The 26,112-nt window shown below is 33.4% G+C and overlaps 3 protein-coding genes across 3 annotated transcripts; 1 reads left to right on the top strand and 2 right to left on the bottom strand.

Moving 5' to 3' along the window:
* Positions 1-1,206: 1,206 nt before the first annotated feature.
* On the bottom strand, positions 1,207-3,681 carry LOC134271245 (lysosomal proton-coupled steroid conjugate and bile acid symporter SLC46A3-like). Its single transcript, XM_062753478.1, has 3 exons — positions 2,562-3,681; positions 1,485-1,568; positions 1,207-1,367 (listed from the first exon to the last, which is right to left on the bottom strand). The coding sequence occupies exons 1-3, from the start codon at positions 3,679-3,681 to the stop codon at positions 1,207-1,209; spliced, it is 1,365 nt and encodes a 454-aa protein (XP_062609462.1).
* A 7,559-nt stretch (positions 3,682-11,240) lies between these two features.
* LOC134271248 (carboxypeptidase B-like) lies at positions 11,241-25,306 on the top strand. Its single transcript, XM_062753480.1, has 11 exons — positions 11,241-11,244; positions 17,441-17,516; positions 18,324-18,405; positions 18,631-18,855; positions 22,827-22,928; positions 23,082-23,186; positions 23,881-23,991; positions 24,151-24,235; positions 24,470-24,672; positions 24,958-25,042; positions 25,122-25,306. The coding sequence occupies exons 2-11, from the start codon at positions 17,443-17,445 to the stop codon at positions 25,304-25,306; spliced, it is 1,257 nt and encodes a 418-aa protein (XP_062609464.1). The 5' UTR covers positions 11,241-11,244; positions 17,441-17,442.
* Positions 11,352-16,080, bottom strand: LOC134271247 (lysosomal proton-coupled steroid conjugate and bile acid symporter SLC46A3-like). The gene is made up of 4 exons (XM_062753479.1): positions 15,939-16,080; positions 11,959-13,104; positions 11,750-11,833; positions 11,352-11,512 (listed from the first exon to the last, which is right to left on the bottom strand). The coding sequence occupies exons 2-4, from the start codon at positions 13,085-13,087 to the stop codon at positions 11,352-11,354; spliced, it is 1,374 nt and encodes a 457-aa protein (XP_062609463.1). The 5' UTR covers positions 13,088-13,104; positions 15,939-16,080.
* Positions 25,307-26,112: the final 806 nt, after the last annotated feature.

Raw genomic sequence — 26,112 nt, 5'->3', positions numbered from 1 at the left:
AGTCATAAAAAAATTTCGGTCACACAGGGGATCGAACCCGGGTCGCTCGCGTGAAAATCCAACGCGCTAACCATTACGCCATCGGGAACGCCGCTTCAAATTTTTAAATGCGAATATCTCGAGATTAGCTTGATCAATTCAAAAACAAATTACATATTTCACATCCTATAAAATGTCTCTATTATCACCATAAAAAGCGAAGAAAAATAATGAAAAACAAAAAAGTTGAAAATTTTGATTTTTTCAATTCGCTTCCGGTAGCAACCGGAAGTACCGACGACACACGAAAGGGACATTCCGCATATCTAAAAATCATGTCCTATGTTCTCCAATAAGTCTCCAGTTCATATCTTTACTAGTTCCTTAGATCTCGAACTGACAAAATTTCATTTTAAAATCAGGAAAATGGCCATAACTTGGCACCGGAAGCGACTTGTTCCAAAATTCTTCCAAATGTAACAATGGCATATAAGAGCACATCATCCCTGAAAGTTTGATGAAAAACCGACGAATAGTTCTCGAGATATCGCGTGCACAAAATTTGTCTAAAAAATAAGAATAATAATAATAATAAGAAACAATAGAATCACTATAAGGTCTTCCGTGAAGACGGAAGACCTTAATAAAAAGAAACAATACAAACACTATAAGTCTTCCGTTGTGAACGGAAGACTTAATAATAAAAAGAAACAATACAATCACTATAAGTCTTCCGTTGTGAACGGAAGACTTAATAATAATAATAAGAAACAGAGTAAAAACAATATGTTCCCCAACTTCGTTTGGGGAACATAATTAGATAACAATTTTGAGTGTGTATAACAGTAATATGTCGAAGTTTTAGAATTCTTCCTTGACTTGGAACTGATCTGTTTTGTTGTTAGTGGGTCCTTTTTGTGAAAAAATAGTGAAAAATCTGAAAAAAAGAATAATACATACTTTGAATGTTTGTGTCCAACAATACAAAGCATTTAACTCTGAATTGATTTTTTTCAATATCTCACTCATAAAAATTTGTAGAATATAATTTAGCTTAAAGAGTTTTCAATACGCAAAGTTCTATATCAGACATATGTCAAACCAAAATATTTCGTACAAAAAGTGCTAAAAACGACGCTTGAGCATTAAAAATTGTTCCCCTCTTTGTTGATTTTGAAAGTTCACAAAAGTGGACAACCTGAAATGTAAAAATTTTGTGACATAAACTTACACAAGAAGAACCAGCGAAATAAGTACGAATCCAGCCATCACCAAATACACAGTTCCCCTGAAGAACGACACGGTATTGGCGTAAATGGAATTTAAGACCAGATTTCCCAAAATCCCACACACTGTTTCCGTCGCTGCTATCCCACCAAAAAGGGCACCTATTTAGGTGGTTGAAATATCAAATTGACTTTTGATTTTTAATACATTTAGTTAAGTAAAGATATCGAAGTTTCGATTGAAATATTGTTAATCCATGTATATTAATTTTGATTGACCTTGCTTATCTTGTGGAGTAATTCTCGACATAATAGCTGTAACCATTGGTAAAGTCAAAACACCACCGCCTCCAGCAATCGCGGCTTTAAAAAATAGGAAACATCATATCTTTAAATATTTAAATTAAATCAAATTCTACGAGTACAAGTCAAGACTTTCATTTCTCAACAAAATCAAATTCTACACACACTTTCACTGATCAACAAAATGGTTCAAAATGCATTTGATTTAAGCAATATGAGCTGCATTTGAGAATTTTATTTTGTTAATGACATATGTCATTAGGAAAAATTAAACCGTTATGATAAATTACACTAAAAAAAGTTAGATTGGTTCAAAAGAAAGATCTCTGTACTATCAAACATTTAGTTTTATTAAAAAAAAACAAACAAACGATTGTTTTAGACGACCATAATGTAATTTTGCATCACTATGAGCTTGTGAATATCTTTTATAACAAATATAACCAAGAGAAGTATTTTCTCCTTCTCTGTCCTTGAAACAGTAAATGACAATTTTGAAACAAAGAAGTTTAACATTAAAGTTGCAGCTCATATTAAAGGGATTTTCCAATGGGTTCAAATCCGACTGCGGGACATTAACTGGTCATTGCGATGAAACCGTGATAACATCGCATCAGGTATACCTTCACAAAAAGATATCCCACTGCTTAATATCCGTTAGTCCCGCTTAAAGGTCTATATTTGCAGCTCTTTACTGTCAAGTGGTGGCGACTCTATATCAATTTAAAAAAATTCTCGAAAAGCCGTTAAATATATAATTAATTTTCACGGTATTGACAGCAAAGAACGGAATGTCTTGTATGATCAATGCCGAACCTTTTCGAAGTTTCGGTCATTTTCTTGATGTCTAATCATATAGACTTTGAATGTGATGCCAAATTATAGTTGAACTGAAAGGGTTAACATCAAAGCCAAAAATCTCATTTTCAGAAAAGGGTCCTTATTTGTATCAATCATGAATAGATTATCTTGATCGCTCATAACTATTTGTTATATGAAACTTACAAATTAATTTTAAAACATTATAAGTGTAATCAAAAGAAAGGTTATTACCTAGATATAGCATAAGATCGGTGCTGGCAAATGCTGTTACCATGAAACCAGCAATTCCTGAGATCGATCCCAGAATCGACACTCCCTCATCACTGAGACAGAGATGGAGGACTTTAATCATTCCCATGCAGATCACATTCTGAAATAAACCTGTTAACGCACCATACAATCCTACTTGCACTGAACCCCAGCAAAAAGGCTGACTAATTTGGTACAGTGTATCTACTGCAACTTTTCCAAACACATTAATACCAGTTGTAAAGAAGATGAACATGCAAGTATTATACTTCCATCTTTCTCCTTTGTAAGTTTTTGAGATGTAAAAGGAAAACGTCGTTCCTATTTGATTTAGACATGATGTCTTAGAAAGCAATTTACTGTCAGATTTTGGAGTCCTTGTTTCCGGTAAGACAAAAACGATCACAAGTATTAAAAGTGCATAAATACAACAAGCTGTCAGTTGTGGCCAAATATAGTCTGTGGCCTGAATGAAATATCCTGTACTAAATCTTGCTGCTACCACCCCTATACCAATTGACATCTCAAGAAATACAATAGCTACCGAACGTTGCTTATTATTTTCAGTCATATCAGCAATATATGAAAAGGATGCCGACATGAGCGCCAAATAACCTCCCATTAAACCCTCAATTGTGCTTCCAATTAAAATATAATTTATATCAAGATTGTAATAAATGCAGAAAAGCTCAACGGTTTTGTTGATAAATTCACCAATGGCTGGTGTGAGAAAAAGAAAAATCCGTCCAAATCGGTCGCTTAAAGTTCCAAGAAGCAAGTTAGAAATGATAGCAGGTATCCCTGAAACAAGGGATACATAAGTGTTGAATTCAGCAGCTTCTTTCTGGATAGCCTGGCTTTCTGGAGAGGCCTCGGTTTCATTGTCTGTGCAAATGGATCCCGTTGAAATTGGAATTGTTCTCATGGGATACAGCTTTTTTGATATAAACATTGGTACATAAAGACCGACAGTATTTAGAGACACAGTAGAAGCAAATAAGTGTAATAACAAAATTGGTCCAGCTAGGTAATGACGCCATGTAACTGTGGGTTTGGCTGGGCGTATTTCTTGTTTATTAAAAATCGTTTCTTTTACATCCATGTTGTATTTTTTCTCCTGAAAAGAAAAACTCGATTACCTTAAAATTTATAATTCAATACTTAAACAATATACAAAATAGGCTACCCTGAACGAAAGGCGCCAAACGAAGCGTAAATTATGCAAACTACGAAAGTGTTAAAATGTATTGTGTTTCTTGTGACAGTTTTTAAGGGAAAAAAAGCTAAGTGGTATTTCTTTCTTTTTTTATATATGAGAAGCAAGCCTAGAGCCTAAATACTAGAGTTGATTATATATAAGGTACATAAAGTATAACGATATGTAAAAAACAAAAATCACTTTAAGGTCTAATGTTTAAGGTATAACTGATTTTTTTGTTGCATGCATTTGTTTCTAATAATAGGCTGAATATCCGATAAAATAAGGATCCAAAGTATTTCAATTTATTTTTTAGAAATATTTAAAATATTTTATCTATTTTGTTAAAATCCCTTCTATCTATATTTTTAAAAGCCCAGTGCTTTAAATTTCTCTTCAAAGTTTATGTTATAAAATATTAAAATAATAACCAACAAAGTTATAAATAAAATCAACATAATTTTTATTTAAATTTACAAAAATAGACATAAGAAAAACTAAAACAGCATTTTTCTTGAGAATAGCTGGTTGGATCTTCTCCAATATCTGAAAGATATATAATATCAAAGGGTAAAAACAATGAAAAAAAAAAAGAAATTGAACAAAATTGAAAAACTGTCAAAAATTTCAAACACACAAAAATTCAGGTGTGAGAGATCCGCTTTAAGAGTGGGCTCAAATATCTTGGTACTGTTTTTTTATGACCTTCAAATAAACTCTACTATAACTTGCACAAGTATTGAAAAAAATGCCAACCAAGGACATTGAAAGAAGTTCGTATTGTACATGTATTGTTTTTCAAATGAGTTTATGCGAAACCATCACGTTTCCAGTCAATGACAAAGACATGTATTTAGTGAATTCATGGTATTGAGAAATGTAGATTTACTTACCGTTTTTATCCAACTTGCATGTGTTATCCAGTGCTAGATATAACAAAACATGGTAAATGGCCAAAAGCGGGTAAAAGAAATTCCTATAACCAAATTCACACTTCGTCTAAAACCTGCACGTTTCCCAAACAAACAGCTGATAATCAATGTTGATCAAAAGTTTGGGTCATGCAAAATTCCACCTACTGTCGAAACATTTTGGTGATTTCATGAAGAGTTTAAATTTCACCGGGTACAACCATTCATTCGGGTGTATACAAATCGTGAACAGAGTATCCTCTAGTCAATGGGAAGATAATACACATGTCTTCTCTTATCAAATTTGCATTTTCGGGGGATATCTTTTGCTGGAAAGCTTATATGTTTATTGAAGAAAAAAGAAATTTCGGAGTGTATGGCGTTTTGACACGTAATGATGAATTAGCATATGGACATGTTTTTATATCAGTTTTCGTCACCTAAAAATCTTATTTTAATAATTTGTAACTATGTTATTTAATAATTAAATAAGTAGAATTGAATAAATTGACAAACAATTCATTTTCAAAGAAAGGATACGCACTGGGCAATACACTGTATTAATTGAGGTGATACAATGTACATTTCATCCACAATATCGCATGTTGTGTTGTACTCAGTGATTTATCGGTGTTAAGTGAATTTGAATCAGATCATTTGAGACCAAAATGGCGTTTCAACGGAATACGCCATGTTGTGACGTTGTAGAGAGCCCCCTTAAGCTGGATTAAATGGGCAAAAGTTTTCTAATGCACACTTAATTAATATCTCTCTGTAAATCTCATACAATATTAGCAAATTTAATTGATCTCATTTATGACTTTATGGCATAAGTGTTTGTTTATAGCTACATAAATGTCCTGAATTTTTACATTTGCTTTATTAATTATATGTAAATGCGATAAATTGTATTTCCCATATTGCATACGTATTTCATTAGCAGTTTTTTTTAAACTACAGTATAGTTCCCTGATCCTTCTTTACATGTGAAAGAAAATTCCTTGAACATGTATTTTTTTCCTTGCCTCTCGAATATATAATAATTTTATATTATCCTCCTTTAGCTATACACACAATCATTTAATACAAGTGAACTTGAGACGAAGTATTAAGCACATGTTTTCAATTACCGGTATATCATTACCAGCAAACTTTAGAGGAAGGCAATTGACAAACACGCTGACATCATAGGACTTTCATCTTTCTCGTTTCCAGTCAGCATTTTGCGAAATGTAAAACATTTATGCGATGATTTGATTTGAACATATTTCATAAGGTAATAAATACATAAATGGATTGGGTAGCAGGCATAGCCTATATAAGCCCTCTCCATTTATGCAATGACCTCGTTTGCAAACATATATAGTTCATCGTTGGGTCGTATTTCGACTAACATGATAAGTTATAATATTATTATTTAAATTAAATTTGACAAATTATTCTATTTATACCTGATCAGCACAGAGCTAGGGTTACGGCAGGTGTGATTGGTCGTCGACAGGGAATGTTTGTTTCATCACGTGAGAACCTATATCACCTCTACCTTTTTAAGTGGTCTTTGTGTTTTAGTTTGTTCACTCTTGCTTTCCTAAAATTGATATTTATTCTGAAACATTTCATTGTTTGTAAGGATTGTTTTATCCCTCTGTTACCTGAATATGAAAGTGAGTACATTTAGAGGCAAACACTCACGTGCAGTGCGGATATACTAGTAATTGGCTTATGACACTATAAAGTAATACTAAATCTGTTTTTGACCGGTCTCCACGTCCCACAGTGGGATCTGAACCCGCGACGTAAGGATAGGCTCCTTACTTCGCGATTCTAGAGCAGACGCTCTAACCACTGTGCCACGCGGGCGACAAACAGCAAGAAATGTAACCACAAACAAGAGGCCCACGGGCCTTATAGATCACCTGAGTATCATGTAACATCTTTCCAACCATTGAATTTGGTTCGTACATGTTTTAAACCAGAGGCCATGAAATTCACAATTTTGAAAGAGGCACCATGGCTTATCATAATTATACACTTAGCATGCTTACTCTACTTACTTAATATCCAGAGATAGATAAGAGTAACAAAGAGACAATGCACTTCCACTTTATAAACCAGTTGTGCACCGCATCCAACAGGAACCACTGACCCTGGGGCCACATATATCAAAATTAATACCAAAGAGCATATAACACCCCCCCCCCCCACCGATACCCCTGACCCAGTGGGCATGGAATTAACCATTTTGCTAGATGCATTTTTCTTTGTCATAAATATATAAACCTATATCATTGGCATAATGCCCAGGAGGAAAAAAAATATTTTCAAAGATTTAATGCATTTTCACTATACAATCAGTAGAGCCCCGCCCTAAAACCAGAACCCCTGACCCTAGGGCTGTAAAATTCACAATTTTGGAAGAGGCACTCTTGCTCATAACTATGTACTTAGTTTATTCAATAACCAGGTGCAGAGAAGAAGATTATAAAAGATTTAATGCATTTCAGTATATAATCAATAGAGCCCCGCACTAACACCAGAACACCTGCCCCTGGGGCCATAAAATTCACAATTTTGGAAGAGACATTCTTGCTCATCATAACTATGTATTTGGTTAGTTTATTTAATATCCAGGAGAAGAAAAGAAGATTTTCAAAGAATTAATGCATTTTCACTATATAATCTATATAGCCCCTCCCTAGCGCTTGAACCCCTGACCCTCGGGCCATGAATTTCAAACTTTTGGTAGAGGACTCGATGCTCATTACATTCATACCAACAGCTTGACTGCTTGAGTCCAAGAGTAAAGACGAAGATTTTTAAAGATTTCATTAATTTAAGTGGTTTTAGTCCCACCCCTCAGGTCCAAAGGGGGGGGGGGGTACCATAAAATTCAAAATTTTTGTTCCACTTCAACCATAGATGATGTATACCAAATTTTATTGAAATTGGTTCAGTGGTTTCAGAGAAGAAGCTGAATATGTTAAATGCTAACACACGATACACGACGACGGATGAAAACGGATAGCAATAGGTCACCTGGGTGAGACCTAACAAGTTAATTTAAAAAGTTTGTTCGAATGATATGGCACAGTGGTAATGTGAAGATGAGACGAATATTCGATGCTTGCAAAATATAGCGACTGCTTTATCAGCTGGTGTTGACATTGTGTTATTTATTTAAGAATAAAGATTACCTAAATATATAATCGGCAATGAAGTATTTTATATTGTACGAGGCTTAGTTCTTTTGTCGTATTTAGTATGTTACTTGAGTTTTCAATGACAATGTTACTTTTAAAGAAAGGAATATGTCCCGGAACTCTTATTATCTTTATTTCCATAAGCAATCATAAAAAAAATGGTTTGTTGTATACAGAATAGATATAGGTATGTTGTGAAAATATAAAAAACTCACCTGTTTTGAACTAAATGGAAGATAAAAACTCACCTGTTTTGAACTGAATTGAAGATAAATCCCTATTTGGATGAGATTATTTCGAGATTACATTCACCAAGCAAAGTGAACATTTTTTATCGGGTTTGAAATACAAACTTGGTTTATACGGTCTGCCATTCACTGAAATCAAAAACCGATAAAGAGAATTATGTGATTTATCATAGTCTACTTAATTGCTGAGTAATATTGATATCAGACCAAAACTATAGGAGTAGTATCGTTTTATAAAGTACTTCACTTGCCCAAATGACATTTAAAAAAGTCTTGGGTTAAAGACACACCTTCAGGTCATAAGCAATCTTTGTGTTAAACAGAAAACCACCACGTTTATTCATCAGAAAGATATGGACCAGCCACAAATAGTAAACTTTTTTCTCTCAGTGACCTTGAAGGCAAGGTCATAACACACCATCAGTCACAAGCAATCTCTGTTTGAAGTAGAAGATTCAAGTTTTTGAAATAAAATATGGACCGAACACGAATTATGAACTTTTTCTTTTAGTGACCTTGAACTTACCCAAATAACCTTGGTCAAGGTCATGACACATCTTTAGGTCATAAGCAATCTTTTTGTGAAATAGGATCTCACCAGGTTTATCAATAAGAAAGATAGAAACCGGACACGAATTGTGAAATTTTTCTTTCAGTCACGTTGAACTTGGCGAAATGACCTTGGGTCTAGGTCATGACACTTCCTTAAGTCATGAGCAATCTTTGTGTGAAGTACATTCTAATGTTCTTCCATAAGTAAGATACAGACCGGACAGGTTTGCACAGATGTCTAGACAGACAAGGTAACTCCTATATATACCCCAAAAACTTCATGTGTGCGGGGTATAAAAATATAAAAAGAACATATCTTGATATCCCTGACCAAAGTTTATTATAGGTAGTTTTATCATGTATATACTAGTAGTATAAGTATTGTATTTTTTCTGTGCTACCTTGTATTTACTTATAATATTGGAACCAAAAATTATGTTGCATAAAGATTTATATAAAAAAAAAAAAAGAAAATGAAAATGAAATTGTACTGTAAATCAATACATAGATGGTTATATGGTATGTTTATTGTCAATATGATGGATGTATCGCTGTATTGTCACCAGCTTTGTATCTAGTATCTATACACTAATTTATACCAAGTTTACTCTAACCTAGGAATTAACATCCCCACTATACCTGCTAACCATGAATTTAAAGTTAATCCCCACAAAAATGAATGACTCCAGAGTATGCAATTTTCTGTCATCATAGGAAAGTTATTATGCAAGTTTCACAAGAGGAGTTGGTGGATATTGACCTGCTTGAACATTACTAATCTTCAAAGTGGTGCAAATCTTTTGACTGCTGCCATCTTGGATAAAGGCTTGAATCTGGAGAGCAGGAGAATTGCAGACTGCGTGGAAACAACAATGCCAAGTTACAGCGATCCAATGTTTCACTCTCATTTTCGAATGAATCGCTCGTCAGTAAATGAAATGTTATTTAAATACATGGATATTCTTTATTTCATGATACTGATGTATAAAACTACCCTATGCATCAACAGTTTGATCATTTTCTTTCGTTGATCTACAGGTAAATTAAGATGAAGAGACAAAAATTTTCATTAATAAGTAATATTTACCATATAATATATAATATATCCCTGTTTGTTTAACAGTGCTTACTAAAGTTCCCTTTTTAGTTAATATTTGTCCAATGCCCAATTTTTGTGATCCCCGATGGTGTTAAAGTGCTGCAAAATGTTTGTCCAGCTTGCCTTACTTCCTTCTCACCTTTTTGTTGTCTTATATTTGTCATAATGGTAATCAGAGCATATAAAATTGGATGCCCTCAGTCAAGATAAGACAATCCGGGAAATAAATATTTAGTGATTAATGTAAAAAACAAAAATCTTATTTTCAAAACAAAACGGTGAAAACCTAAGTGAAAACGTCCGCCATGTTGAATAAAAACGTGCGCTGGCTTCCGGTCAGTTGACGGGTACTTCTCGCGAGCGAAGGTACCAATTGCTCTGCTGAACATACCTCTGGTTTCATAACAAACATCGTGAATATCATGTTTGAGCACACAACGTTATATAAAAATTCAGGATAATTCAGTGCCACCTGAAAACGTTTAATTTTTCAATCTATTAAATATTGGAGGATATAACCGTTGACGTGTGTTGATGTCAAGGTTACATATAAAGTGTGCTTAAACATATGGACAACGAAGTTTCCTTCAATTTTTTTCTAAATGTAACTTCTAAATACCACCAAACTCATAGAGAAAAGAAAATCCAAGAAATCGTTTTATGTAATTTTATTATTCAAGTTGTTTGGTAAAGTGTCATTTTCTTCTTGCACATCCACTTGGGCCACCGTTTTGTGAATCTGTGTTCGTCGTGAGCAAATGGTAAATATTCTGGAAAAAATAAAAGCCCCGTGGACCAAATCGCTTGCCTGTGGATATAGGATACGCAAAGGCAAGAATATAGTTAGGGTCATGGATTATACAAATTTGAATCGGCATAAATTTAGGATGCTTTTTACAATAATATGACTGAAAGTGGTTTGTATTTTCGTGAAGAAGACTTTAAAAGATTTTAACGTTTTCCTGTTTAAAACGTTGAGTACCCAATTTAGCCCAAGGGTCATGATTTGCAGAAATTTTAGTATACACTACCTTGGTATGTTTTTTTATGAATATGAATGATCACTTTTCTGTTCTTGAGAGAACATTATTCCTTGTAAAATTCTTCAGTTGTGACCCCACCCTACATGTACCTCCGCGGTTGCCAGTTTTGAAAAATATAACTCTACCCACCTGAAGATACTTCCGTACTTTTCATGGCTTTGCTGTTTTTGAGAAGATACCCACAAGGGTCATAATTTAACAAATTTGAGGATGCTCCAACATAAATTCCTTAGTTCTCGAGAAGATTTTAACTGATGTCAATATTTGCTCACATTTTCATGATTATGTCCCTTCATTTGAAAAAAAAAACAACTAGAATTCTCCAATATACCTTGTGAAAAGGTTTGCTGTAATTGACCCAGTGGTTTATTAGAAGTTGAAAAGTTTACAGACGGACAGGTAAGACAACTAGAAGTTGTGATCAGAAAATCTCACTGGAGCCTTCAGCTCAGGTGAGCTAAAAATATTTACTAACAACTATAATTATTCAGTCAACTTTAGTTATGTAATACTCAGTAAACTTACAAAAGAAGAAGAAGCGAAACTAAAACACAGCTGGCCATCAATATGTACACTGTCCCTCTGAAGAAAGCGACTGTATGAGAATAGACGGTGTTATAAAACAGACTTCCCAAGATACCACAAGTTGTTTCAACCGCTGATATCCCACCAAAAAGGGCTCCTGTAATAGATCATTCGTTAAATATTACATTTAATATCATTCGTTAAATATTACTTTTACTTGAGATATTGTATATTTCCTGGATAATAAAGTAATGCTTTAATATATATATATATATATATATATATATATATATATATATATATATATATATATATATATATATGTGTGTGTGTGTGTGTGTGTGTGAGGGTGTGTCTGTGTGTGTGTGTAGATGTATTTGAACAAAAATATGACCTTGCTTGTCTGGTGACGTCATTCTCGACATGATTGCACGAACCATTGGAAGAGTTAAAACCGTACCACCTCCAACAATCGCAGCTATAATTTAATGATATATCGTTTTGAAAATATTGTAGACATAGCATATATGTAAATCGTGGAACTTTTTGGAAATATTAAGAGAACACTTTCTTAAATTTTACAAAGTATTATTAATCATTTACCTATGTATAACATAAGATCCGTGGAAGCTAAAGCTGTAATCAAAAATCCAGATATTCCAGAGACAGACCCAAGAATTGATACTCCTTCATCGCTGAGACAAAGATGGAGGATTTTTATCATCCCCATACATATAACGTTTTGAAACAAACTTGAAAGCGCACCATACAATCCCACTTTCACTGAATCCCAGCAAAAGGGCTGACTAATCTGGTACAGTAAATCTACACTAGATTTTCCCACCACAGTTATACCAGTGGTAAAGAAAATGAGAATACATATGTTATATTTCCATCTATCTCCCTTGTTGCTTTCTGAGATGTAAAAAGAAAAGATGGTTGTTACATAATTCAAACACGATTTCTGAGTGGCTCTATATTCCGTAACTGGTATCCTGGTTTCCGGTAAGACAGAAATTATTAGAATTACTAATACAGCATAAATACAGCAAGCTGTAAATATTGGCCAAACATAGTTCGTGACCTTGATGAAATATCCCGTGGAAAATCTTCCCAATACTACACCTACACCAACTGCTATCTCGAGAAAAGTAATGGCAACTGACCGCTGCTTGTTGTTCTCTGTGATGTCAGCAATATAGGAAAACGATGCCATTAAAAGTGCTAAATAACCTCCTGTGAAACCTTCGATTGCACTACCTATTAAAATGTAATTAATATCAATCTGATAATATACACAAAATAAAATTATTGTTTTGCTTATCACTTGACCTATTGTTGGTGTCAGAAACAGAAATTTTCGTCCAAAACGGTCGCTGAAAGCTCCAAGTAACATGTTGGAGATGACAGCGGGTATCCCTGATAATAGAGCTGTGTAAATCCCGAACGAGGCAGCCTCTTTCTGAATAGTCTCGCTTTCGGGTGATATTTCTGTTTCATTAATAATGCAAATTGAACCTGTTGAGACAGGCATTATTCGCGCAGGATACAGTTTTCTCGATATATATTGAGGCACATAAAGTCCTGAGGTACCATACGCCAGAATGAAAGCAAATAGATGGATGAATAAAATTGGTCCAGTCATATAATGACGCCATGATATATGCATGGGTGAAATAGTAGTTTGTATTGCCTTTCTGTGAAGAAGACTTTTAGTTTCCTCTTCTGACATGTTGCGTTTTTTTCTTTCTGAAAAAAAGTAAGATTTCACAACTGTTTGAACGAAAGCTTTTGTCACATTTTATGACGATATCAGTGTTGGGATAGCTATTGAATAGCTGAAATGAAAAAAAAAAGTTAGATAGCGTGCCATTTTCTAAAGAGCAACGGTGTCATATGTCATATGAGATGTTCACATGTCATCAGGAATCTAGTTTTTCACCCTACATACAATGGCGATGACGACTCCCGATCGCGACCGACTGACTAAAAACGACCCTACCAAAAGGATGCATTTCAAAAAAAAGTTCACTTTTTTGTCTTTTGATCAGAATAATAGGAAAAACATTCTTAAGAGTGAAATTTTTTCCCCGTTGGTTAATATACATGGTCATATAGCTTATAAGTTATTTTATGATCATCTCCCATGTGTTTTATAAAAAATATTCTATGCATTCTGAGTAAAATTTAACAGTAAAACCATGTCACTTCAAAAATTTTATAACATGCTTAGTTAAATGATGGGGAAAATATTACCCTGTGAAGATATGTACAAATTTTGCACCTCATATTAATTGAATTCATTTACAGATTAATTTAGTATGATTGTTTTACTTATGCCGCCCACTAAATACTAGTATTGTGCATTTAACATTCAGGAAGTGACATGTCCTACAAGTTTATGTCATTCCTGTTACCAAAAAGAAAATGTTAAAATAAAAGTTATCTCACTTTCCTAGGAACTGTTTTCATGATCCACATTATATCATCATTTTCTGTTGTTTCAAGTTTATGAGCGCCATGATTTGAAAGTGAGTAAAGAAAGGGTTCAAAGGTCGATAAGTTTGTCTTATTGGTAGAGTATAATTAAAATACGTCCAATCTGTTACCTTCATATTATGCAAGTACTCTTTAAATTGTTTATTCTGCTAGAACAATTAGATTAACTAAGTTACAAAGAAATGGTTTCAATGTCTCAATGATGCAAAAAGAGTACGTTATACTAACTAACTGGTGATTTATATGAGAAATGTCCATCCTGTTACTGTCATTCCTGTTACCATTAATATGGTAACAGTAAGGAAAATTGGACTTCATATCTTGAGTTTTAACAATAAAAACAATTACTTTTATTTTTCTAAGTAATATAAGCTTAATAACACATGTTAAAAAACTTTATAAATCATATTGAAATTTGTTTGTGCCTCAAATAGTGCCATTATAACTTAAACATGCACTCTTGTAACAGAATGGACAGAAATTGTAACAGGAGGGAAAAATTATCCTGGTATTTATATACCTATTTAAGTTTTATCATTTGTTTTTCTTAAAATTATGAAAAATTCTTAGTTTTGCAACAACATAGAGTACCTTTAATAAACAAAAATTGAAGTGATAAATATTTTAATAGCACTTTACGATGGACATAAATGTCTTTTATTGTCTCGAATTTGCCAGATTTGACAAAATTATGTTTTTATTCTACATTTCTTTCTCTTTTCTTAAACGATAAAGTTAAAAAAAAGTCAATTTTTATTTAAAATGTAGATTTGATTGTCCATCCTGTTACACTGTTTGGTCCATCCTGTTACTGTTTTGTCCTTCCTGTTACCCGAGTCCTTACTGTTACCGGTATATTTTCCTAGTTTAAATTGCTTTGGCAGAGCACATGTATAAATAACTTTCTGTAATTGTTTATTCTAATCACAAAAATAAAGTACAAGAATGTTTTTTTTTCAACTATAGCATATAAACATTCTGCAATAAGGCTTTTCATGAAGAGAAACCCGTAGATTTTGCTTCTGTTTGGTATATGGTAGTTTGACATGCTTTTAAACGCTCATATATTAGATGAATGTCAGACATCTCGGCATTCAATGATATTTTTTTTCCTTTTTTAACTATATACAAAAGATTATTTGATGAAAATTTTGAAATAGAGTTTTACAGCTCTTTTTATGAAAGTAACAGGAAGGACATTAAAGTTTAAATGACTAAGATAAAATGTCAATATTTTTTAAAAGAAATATTTTCTTTTATGCAATGCAGTGGATTTTAGTAGTTTATTACTGTATTATTCAAATAAAGTTGAAAAAATCATAGGAAAACTACTTTTATTTTTCAAAAATATGTCATTCAAAAAATGGACTTTTTTTGAAAATGACCCAAAACTATTATTTTACCTCCAATATTTTTCATTCATTCCGAATTTTTTCTCAAGTTAATTTCCATTTCAATTTCACATTTGCAAGTGCTTTATAATTAGTAGAATGTCCTTACCTACGCCATTTTTTTTCATCCAGAGTCGGGTCAGGGGAGCAAACTTTTTTTAAAGATGGCGGAATCATACTCCTATATTTGCTCTGGTTTTGCTGTCTTTTATTAAAACATTCAAGTTACAAATTGCTCATACAATTTTTCACGCAATGAATTATCTTTTAGTATTGGAATTTCGAATTTCGATCAGCTGAATATTTTTTCCAGTATAGGTATAGAGACATGAAGGGAATAGCTTAATTTCACTCTTTTTTGTTAGACTGTCATTTTAGCTATCACTATTAAAAGGTGGCATGATGGAGATTGTACAATTTACATACATATCAATAAAGGAAGCGAAAAATAATGCTTCAGTAGGCGGTTATGCAGGGTCAATGTGAAATACTATGAAATACATAACGATTTTCTTCCTCAGGTTAGTAAACTTTAATGGAAAATGTTATCAGTATAACACTCAAATAGGTTCACGTGATAAAGGTAACGTTATACATAATGTGCTATCGTTCTATTTTATGTGAACCTTCAGGTAGATATTTTTGTACACAAAAATGTAAATATTTGGGGGAAAGGTTTAAAAAAGTTCTTACCTGTAATACCGTTAGTGTTTTACTGGATCAATTAGCTAATTAAAATTCGAATCCAATGTCATTATTATCCACTCCATGTAGATTGATTATCATCATTGTCAATCTAAACAAATTACAAGATCGGGATCAGACTACAGGATAACCTTTAGTCAATATGGAAAGAATGCGCACAGTTTTCCGTACTTGTTTAAAGAATTATGTGTCACTGAATAGATTGCATAAAAACAAATAAATTACTTTGAAAGAAAATAAAGTAAAAAAAAATTTTCATTGAATTATGCAGAGGAGAGCTTATATTTAATAACCCTTAATCAAAGATCAAGCATGTATAGATGATTGAATTCAATAAATTTTTCCAGTTAATTTGGAGTTTCTTTCGACTTTGCAATGAAAAGAGGAATACTTGAGAGTATTGTATTATAATAAATTTGAAAAAAAATGAAACCATAAGCCTGACACATCAAAAATTTATTTTCAGTGTCCTTACGAGCAAGGACATACATGTATGCTTAGACGAAAAGTAGGCATTAAAAAAAAGGCTCTGTCAACAAACTGATTCTTATAGCATAAATAATGATGACCAAAAAATCATTTATTAAAATACATCGAGGAATTTTTTTAAAAAATAATCCAAAATTTTTAACGCTTCTCTTATCCTCTTGACGTTTGGAAAAATAGCTTCCATCTTTAAAAAAATCTTTTTAACTTCCTTAAAAAATATTTCAAGTATCATAACTGCATTTTTTTTTTTTTACAATTTAGGTAGATTTTTTTATCATTACTAGTGTATTATTTAAAAACAATTTTCCAAAGCTGCTATATATTTCCCGAAAATTTAAAAACATTTATTTTATCGTTAACTTAGTAAATATTTTTTCACGTGCAGTGTTATCACCTTTATCAGTAGGTAACGGTAGTCTTATGACAAGTCAAAATCTAACTCATGCTTGTTTAAAATATAGAAATTAAAGTGACTACCATCTATAAGATTAGATTGTCTCCTATTTTTCTTGATCTATCTCTCCTCATCTCCCAGTCCCGTGACTGACCTAATTAAACAGATACCGAGACCTATACATATTCTACATTGCATCTGAAAATCAAACTAATCAGTCGATAAAATCACACAAATAGGTAAGAAATCATCATCATTAATGACTTTTATAATGTTTTTCGCGGCAAAGAAAAAAGAGTAAAATTTAAGTAAGATGTAATAATAAAGTTAACGTTTTGACCATGCCATACATTTTCTATATATAGCATTGTAAGTTTTCTTTCTCTGAGTGGTATGAAAATGTTAATAGTTTTATATTCCCGAGTCTGAAGCCCAGTGTTGTTTTGGTGGCCCGGTATACATTCATTTGTAATCCTAAGTAGTGTAGATCTCTGTACTGCATAGAACTTTACACAGTATATGTAGCATGTAAGATTGCTAAAGAGTTAAAAAGGCGTTTATTTTTAAAAACTGAATTCGAAAGTTTACATCCATTGTTTTTGCAGAGGAATGATTCTAAAGTTTCTGGCCATCTTCCTTTTGCTGTGGAAAACTAGCCCAGCTGAGAAGGCGAGATTTGATGGGTTTGTACATCTAAATATAAAGGCTTTGCACGAACCACTCAAAAGTCATGGCTAGAACTCGCTTTTTAAACAGTATATCTGACTCCAAGGTCAGAGAAAAAACAAGTGTTTGTGAAACACTGATGCCCCCATATGACAGCTACATGTAATCGCGAGGGTTGAATTATTTCAAATGTATGTCAAACTCAAAGTGAAGATCAAAAGTGTTGGTATCCAAAGGAAGGTCATGTTATAAGGAATACACTTGTGAAATATGGAAGCCCTAGTTCTAACTGTTCAAACGTCATGACCAAGGTTAATGTTTTTAAAAAGTGGGTGAAACTCTTAGGTCAAGGTCAAAAGACGTTCATAAATATTCATACCATCTGAAAGTATTTTGTCACAATGAATACACATGAGAAGGAGGAAAGCCCTAGCTCCAACTGTTCATGGCCAAGTTTAAGTGTGGTATGTTTTGTAAAAGTAGGTCAAACTCCGAATTCAAGGTCAAGGGGTCAAATTTTTTGGCATCCAAGGAAAGGTCTTGTCACAAGAAATACACCTGTGAAATATGAATGCCAAAGTCCCATCCACTCAATGGATTAGGTTAAAGTTAAAAACAGAAAGAGAGACAAACAGACAGACAGGACAAAAACAATATACCCCGGGATCTTTTGATCCAGGGGCATAAAAAATGTACCAAAGTAAGGGCATAATCAACTGAAATATATATGTAAAGTATGAAAGGATGATTTTTTAAAAATATACATCTACATATCGATGAAATTTTAATTAGACTTCGTCTTAGTACGCTGCATTTGTTGATAGTTTTTCAGTTTTGCGAGTCATTCCTAAGTCTGAGAAGCAGCATCTAGCGTTAAAACAGCTACTGAGAAATAGCCAGCTTGAGGTTTGTGCATGCATTTCTAATAGTACACACATGTATTGTTAATAATCCCTATTTTCTCCATGCTTTTTTACAATATCCTTCTCACCAATTACTAGTTTTGTATAGAAGTACTGTAACTTAAGAAATATTCGAAAAATTATTTCCTTTGAATCGGGGAATATACATTGATTTTATAAATAGATAAGACTTCAGACGAATACTAGTAATCTCTTTTTGTTCATATAGATAGACGTATGGCGATTTCCTGGTTTTGTTAGTCAGAGTGCAGACATTCAAATTTCTCCAAAACACTTCTTCAAATTAAACCAAACATTGACGGAACTTGGATTTCGATCTGAGTTATTGATACGGGATGTGCAAAAATTAATATCAGAACAAGAACGAAAGAACAAAGGAGTCAAAGAAACTGCTGAAGTGTTTAATTACGGCAAATACCATACACTAGATGAGGTACATTTTTATGTTCTTGTAGGTTAGAAAAAGATCCTTTAGTAATAGGTTCATTGACACTGATAAGGGCTAGATATCTATAAGTCTCACTGAGATAAATGATTATTGCTCACCGTGGGAAAATTTTTTTTAGGCGGATTCTGACTTGCACCATACATTTATTGTATAAAACATTAAAATTTGAATTTTTTTAAAATGACTACTACAGGTATTTAGCTTTGATAGACATTGAATTTGTCAAAGATAAGGCATGATTATGGTATCTACTTGCATTGAAACATATATTTGAGATTGTTTATTGCCAGTGTATGTGACGAAACAAGAGGCCCACGGGCCTTATAGGTCACCTGAGTATCATGTAACAACTTTCTAGCGATTGTATTTGGTTCGTATTTTAATCCAAAAGCCATGAAATTCACAAATTTTGAAAGAGGCACCATTGCTTATGAAAGGGCAGATTTCAAAGCATTAATTTATTTTTAGTCAAAGTACCCCCCTGGTACCCCTGACCCTGCTGCCCTGAAATTATCTATTTTGAAAGAGGCCCCTTTCTTCATTATAAGGCCAGCATTTTTTTATGTTTAGGTTTAGTTATGAACATGAGAATAAAAAAGTCCCGAAGGAGAAGGAAATAAAAAAAAATTTGATAAATCAATTATTAACATTTGTACATTCTTTTTTATGCTATCCTAATAGGCTCCTTAATACCACTGGACACATAATGCTTACAAATAGGAAAGTAGAACATTTAGAGGCCCCTTTCCTCATTATAAGGCCAGCATTTTTTTATGTTTAGGTTTAGTTATGAACATGAGAATAAAAAAGTCCCGAAGGAGAAGGAAATAAAAAAAAAATTTTGATAAATCAATTATTAACATTTGTACATTCTTTTTTATGCTATCCTAATAGGCTCCTTACCACTGGACACATAATGCTTACAAATAGGAAAGTAGAACATTTAATAGCTTATTTCATCATCTGCCAGTTTGGGTCAGTTATATAAATTTTTTGATGTTGATCAAAATATATTTTAAATAATCAATTCTTTTAAGTCTTTCAATATAATTATTTTCATTTTTTTAATATGTGTAGACATTGTTCTAAAATTTACTTGATGCCTCAAATTATAATTCCTATCATAAAACAGAGAGGGGGTATTGGGGAGTAGGGTGAACATTTTTGCAATTAGTTGTGAAATAATTTTTCTGGCTGATACAAATGATACTATATGCCTGTATATATTTGTATATTCTTGCCTTTTAATAGTTAATTTTTTTTTATTTCTTCAGGTTATTGTTTATTTCTTCCTCAAATGGACTTAACTTCTCCCATAGTTTTATTCATTACACCTGATGCATAAGCAACCCTTTTCTGAAGAATGATACTGTAAGCTACAACAGAGACCTAAACAATGTCGCTGGCAATATGCAATAGCTACCACGGGCAGTTTAAAACCTTGGGAGGAAAATAATTTACAGACAGATACTTTGAAACGAATACATAATTATCTCACCAGCATGTCATTGTGCAACAAAGTCGTCAGCATTTTATTTGTCCTTTGAACGGGTGAAACGTTTTGAATGGCACTCTTATCGATGAATTTTACACTAAACCAAGCTATCTTCTCAGATCTAGCTTTATTTACCCGCCGTTTCATCGTAAAACCGGAAGTGCGAGTTCGTAAATTTGAAATCTCGATCCCGACTCAAATTTGACATCGGAAATTTTTTTTTATTTTTTTCTGAAAATTCAAAACCTTGAGCGGAGGGTTTGTAAAACTGAAAATAAAATAAATCCTGGCCTTAAATATGTAATTAGATCATTAGCACATTAACCAGGAGCAAAGGATAAGATGTTCACAGAATTCATGCATTTCACTATATAATCATTGGAGCTCCACCCCAAAACAAGAACCCCTGACCCTGGGGCCATAAAATTCACAATTTTGGTAGAGGCACTCTTGCTCATCATAACTATGTACTTAGTTAGTTTATTTAATACCCAGGAGCAGAGAAGAAGATTTTCAAAGAATTCATGTATTTTCACTATATATTATCAATAGAGCCCCGCCCTAACACCAGAACCCCTGACCCTGGGGCCATGAAATTCACAAATTTGGTAGAGGCACTCTTGCTCATCATAACTATGTACTTTGTTGGTTTATCTAATACCCAGGAGCAGAGAAGAAGATTTTCAAAAAAATAATGCATTTTCACTACCTACTTATTTAGCCCCGCCCTAGCACTAGAACCCCTGACCCCAGGGCCATGAATTTCACAATTTTGGTAGAGGACTCAATGCTGATTACAAACATGCAAACAGTTTCACTGCTTGATGTCCAGGAGTAAAGAAGAAGATTTTTAAAGATTGCATTAATTTTAGTGGTTTTGGCCCCACCCCTCAGGCCCAAGGGGGGCAGGGACCCTGAAATTCACAATTTTTGTTCCCCTTCACCCACAGATGCTGTATACAAAATTTGGTTGAAATTGGTTAAGCGGTGTCAGAGAAGAAGCTGAAAATGTTCAAATGTTAACACACGACGGACGACGAACGACGGACGCCGACGGACAAACACGGATGGCAATAGGTCACCTGAGTGACTCAGGTGACCTAAAAAAGCAAATCGGTACAAATGGTATTTATCAATTCACCCCTACTATTGTTATTGTGATTTAAATTCAAGACACATGGTTTAGGTTTACCTATTTTAAGGTTATAGGGTAGAACTGGTTTTATAAATAAAATTGGCAGTAAACAGGAAATTGCTATAGTCTGTTTCTTTGGAAAACATGTCCTATGAAAAATGTGTTTCCAGACCTTTCTAAAAGACTTTCATGATTTTCAACAGAAAAGGGTGGCTGAAGGGGGAAGGGGGTGGTAAATAACATTATATCTTATCATAGTTTACGGCAAAAATTAGAGCTCTCTAGCGACCGATACGCTGGTAAAAAAAAGTGTAATATAATCTGAACTGACAAACCTCTGTTTGCCTTATGTGGAAATTGTTATTAATGCAATAATGCGCATCTAACCACGAGTACTTAGTAACTGACCAATAATTATATTATTGTTGATCGAATACTTTTACGCCAAATACATGATTACATACACTTACTTCGAACACATGGTTCAGGTCAATCTATGATCATGTCAATGGAGTGCAAAATAAAACAAAATGTTCTCATAAACAAAATGCAAAGATTAGAAACTATGAAAGATGTCACGGGCGTTTTTAATTTGCTGTTAACTAGTTAGATTCATGTATGTTCAATAAAATGCATCCGTAGTTAGAGTCAAGTTCAGAACACCAGCACTTCAAGATTAGGGAAAACGAGCAGCTTCTGGTATGCATTTAAATGTACATAAGTATACACGTGATCGCGTGTTTTGGCCAGGGAATCCACCTGACAATTGTATTCACCGATAGTACAATAAAGGAATTTATCAAGCGTAAAATTCCTGTTGTATTTGTAGTTACTGTAACCCATAATGCAATTCTCATTCAGCTGATTTGTCAGTGAAAGTCACATTTGTGCCTCATTTGCTAATCACGCCAAAAAACATAGTCCCGGTTCCAATTCAAAAATATTTGTCCCAAAAGAAGTTTTAAATCATGACAGCAGAACATTGTAACATAGAGAATATAGAATACTTATATTTGAATGAATTCAAGAGAGATCGATTGAAGTAAATTTCTAGAGAATGATATTATAGGGTGGTGAAAACTAAAACGCAACATAACTTTTCTGTTTACCATGTCTCCACGTGCTAGTCCCTTCCTAGCCACATTTCCGTGAATAATTTACCCTATCTCGCTGTAGTCTCGTTAACTCTCGCCAGAGCGACTTCCAGGGCTACTCTGAACTCATCAGGTTTTATAATTTGCAGAACACCGAAAAATCAAAGGTTCCGAACACATTTGTAGGGGTGAATTGTCAAAATTACTTAATTTGGATATTGTTGTGTTTTAGGTCAACAATTGGATTGACAATGTTACGAAGTTTCACCCTAATATAACCTCAGTGTTTGAAGTCACAAAGTCTTACGAAGGACGCACAATCCGCGGAATAAAGGTTATTTCTATGTTTTTCCATTTTCATTTAATATGTTATATTAATTTTGGCTCGTTTAAAACTATAAATTTCTTAGCAAATCTAAAGTTTCGCATAATCATATATAAAGTAACGTATAATCTAGAAATACACATTATATTGCTTAATATATAGATTTCAACCGGTGACGGAAAAAGCAAACCAGGCTTCTTCATTGAAGGGGGTATTCATTCAAGGGAGTGGATTTCACCTGCCACTCTGCTGTTTATGGCTGGTCAAGTAAGATTTCATTTCTAAACTGCAAAACGCCAAAGGACCTTCGCATGAGACCCCCAGAAAACCGAGACCCTGTGTCACGGTCTACGTTTGCGCGATGAAGAACCCTAAATATTCAATGGCCCTGGGTGCCGAGCTATGGTCAAATTTTGAAGCCCTTCACTGGTATATATTAACTTGTCTGTATGAGTGAAAGATTCTCGAAAGGGACATAGATCATCAAATTGCGAAAAATTTCTTTGAATTTGTATTTGTCATGAATGTGCTTTCTTTATCTCAAACACGGCATTCTCGGTCCAGGAGGGAAATTTTGCTACTGATATATGTTCTTTGTTCTATTAGAATATTAAAACTATATTCTAAAAAAAATAAAAATACGAGATTAAGTGTAGATTTACATGATGTTTGCTATTTACGTTCAAATAAAAATTTTTCGCCGATTTCGAACTTAAATGTTCCCACGTTTCTGTAATTAAATTGACTTTAAACTGTGTCTGATATTTAATTCCGAGTCGGAAATAAATCGGCTATTGTTTTAAATCTCGGATATCTATGAAACGCGATTGATTTAAATTGTGTAATTTACAGGAAAGTCTTATCTTTATATAATGTAACAAAATAGAAAGATCTTTGTAATCTTATTAAGTCTTTACTTATCAAAATACGCCATATACGACTTTAAATTATTTTTTTAAAGATGTTGGATAGATATACAGCTGATCTACGTATTAAACAAATGGTGGACAGTTTTAATTGGTTTATCCTTCCCGTCTTCAACGTAGATGGCTATGAATATACCTGGAGTAAGGTAAGTTTATCATAAAATTATATATATAATTTTATTGGTTTGATCCGAATGGTTGATTTTAAAATAAATAAATGAAATATATCCTCGAAGATGCTTTATGTTCAGATAATTTTGATTTATAACATAAAGTTTGAAGGAACCTATCATTTATAAAGACAGAATCGTAACTGGAGAAAGACACGCTCTAAGCATGGTCTATGTGTTGGGGTGGATCCAAATAGAAACTGGGATTATGATTGGTGCAGTAAGTATGCAATCAGGAACCTGACAAGAAGTCTCAAAATGTTTGATTTCTACAAGTGCTGCTTGTGCTCTATAGTATTTTGCTACCATTAGTGTTTCATAATTCTTTCGAATAAAATACTAAACAGTTGAAAATTGTACTGAAGATTCTTTTATGGATGTGACATGCAATTTAAATGCAGATAGTTGCAATTGATGGGTATACATCAACACTGAAATATTGTTTTCTTATTAGAGGAGGGAGCAAGTAAAGACCCTTGCTCTGATATGTACTGTGGTCCAAATGCCTTCTCTGAAGTAGAGGTGAAAGGAGTAGCAGACTTTATCATGAAGAACTCCAAAGGAATGAAGGGATTCATCGACTTCCATAGTTTCGCTCAGCTTTGGATGAGTCCTTGGGGATACACCACAAAACTACCTCCAGATTTCAAGGACCAGGTAATAATTGCATTGAAGTGGTCTCAACTCAAATTATTTTGAAGTTTTTTGTTTTAAGTTTACGAACAATAATGCAAAACTAGGAAATATTTGAGTTATTCTTTTAATCAGAATATACGACTCAAATTACATTAGAAATACTAACAGAAAAAGAAAGGGAATAATATTGCCCGTTCTCAAAGAGTTTTGACCAATAGCAGTTGAGTTTTTGAGTTTGATAATTGTGTTCTTAACATGTTGGCACATTTTTTGTTTTAAACTTGAATAATTGCTTATAATTTTTAGGACAAGGGATCTCAATTAGCTGTAGAAGCATTGGAAAAAGTATATGGTACCAAATACAAGCATGGTAGCATTGCCAATACTATATGTAAGTTCTGAAATACATGGTGTCAAATTTTATTTTATAACATCCGCATTTGTCTTTCAATCATATCTTATCTCGCTAGATGTTGCAAGTGGCAGCAGCGCTGACTGGACATATGGGGCCGCCAAAATTAAATACTCTTATGGTGTAGAGTTACGTGATACTGGAAAATATGGATTTCTTCTGCCTCCAGAGGAGATCATTCCATCTGGTACAGAGACATTGGAAGCTCTCATAGCTTTAGCTAATTATGTTGTCAATAATTAGTTATATATTCCGTTAAAAGAAATAAAAGAATATCTTATTTAGTTGTGTTACATAATGTACAATGTTTCTGTCATTTGGTATCAAAAAATTCCTATTGCTTTAGCCATGCAGGTACGATGCATCATTTTTATACCCCACGCAACAAGTTGCGTGAAGTAAAATGTTTTTGATCCGTCCGTCAGTCGGTCAGTCAGTGTCAGTCCGTCAGTCCTGTTTTTTTTTGTCAGCGCAACTCCTCATTAACCGCTGCACATAATTTCATCAAACTTTGCAGATATTTAGGACACATTGTGTAGATGCGTATATTACCAGGAAATTTCTATTCCTTTATTTTTCCGGGAATTTCCACACTTTTATACTTGGATTTTTGACCATATCTTGAATATAAAGATGAATAGTTTGTCAGCGCAACTCCTCATAAACCGCTGCACACAATTTCGTCAAACTTTGAAGATACTTAGGACACATTGTGTAGATGTGCATATTACCAGGAAATTCCGATTCCTATATTTTTTTCCGGGAATTTCAGCACTTCGACTTTTGGGGGAGCGTGGGGTATGTGAGCTTGCTCACTTTTTCTTTCTTTCTTATCACAAGAGGGTTGAAACTCTTGTTTCTGGTGTTTGTGTCTCCTATCATTCGCCTCTCAAGAGCTTGTCATATGAGTTTGGTCAATTTTTAAAGCGAGGCATACTACTAACTAATAAGTTGATATAACAAGGTTTCAACAACCTGGTATAAAATCGGCATTTAGTCAATTCTATAGTTGTTATATTGATCTTGTTTGCAGACATAATTTATCGTTG

The sequence above is a fragment of the Saccostrea cucullata genome, unplaced genomic scaffold (genome assembly GCF_032062105.1).
Source record: "Saccostrea cucullata isolate Sc308-1 unplaced genomic scaffold, CSIRO_AGI_Scuc_v1 ctg9111, whole genome shotgun sequence".
Classification (NCBI taxonomy): domain Eukaryota; kingdom Metazoa; phylum Mollusca; class Bivalvia; order Ostreida; family Ostreidae; genus Saccostrea; species Saccostrea cuccullata.
This window is presented reverse-complemented; position numbering and strand designations above follow the sequence as displayed.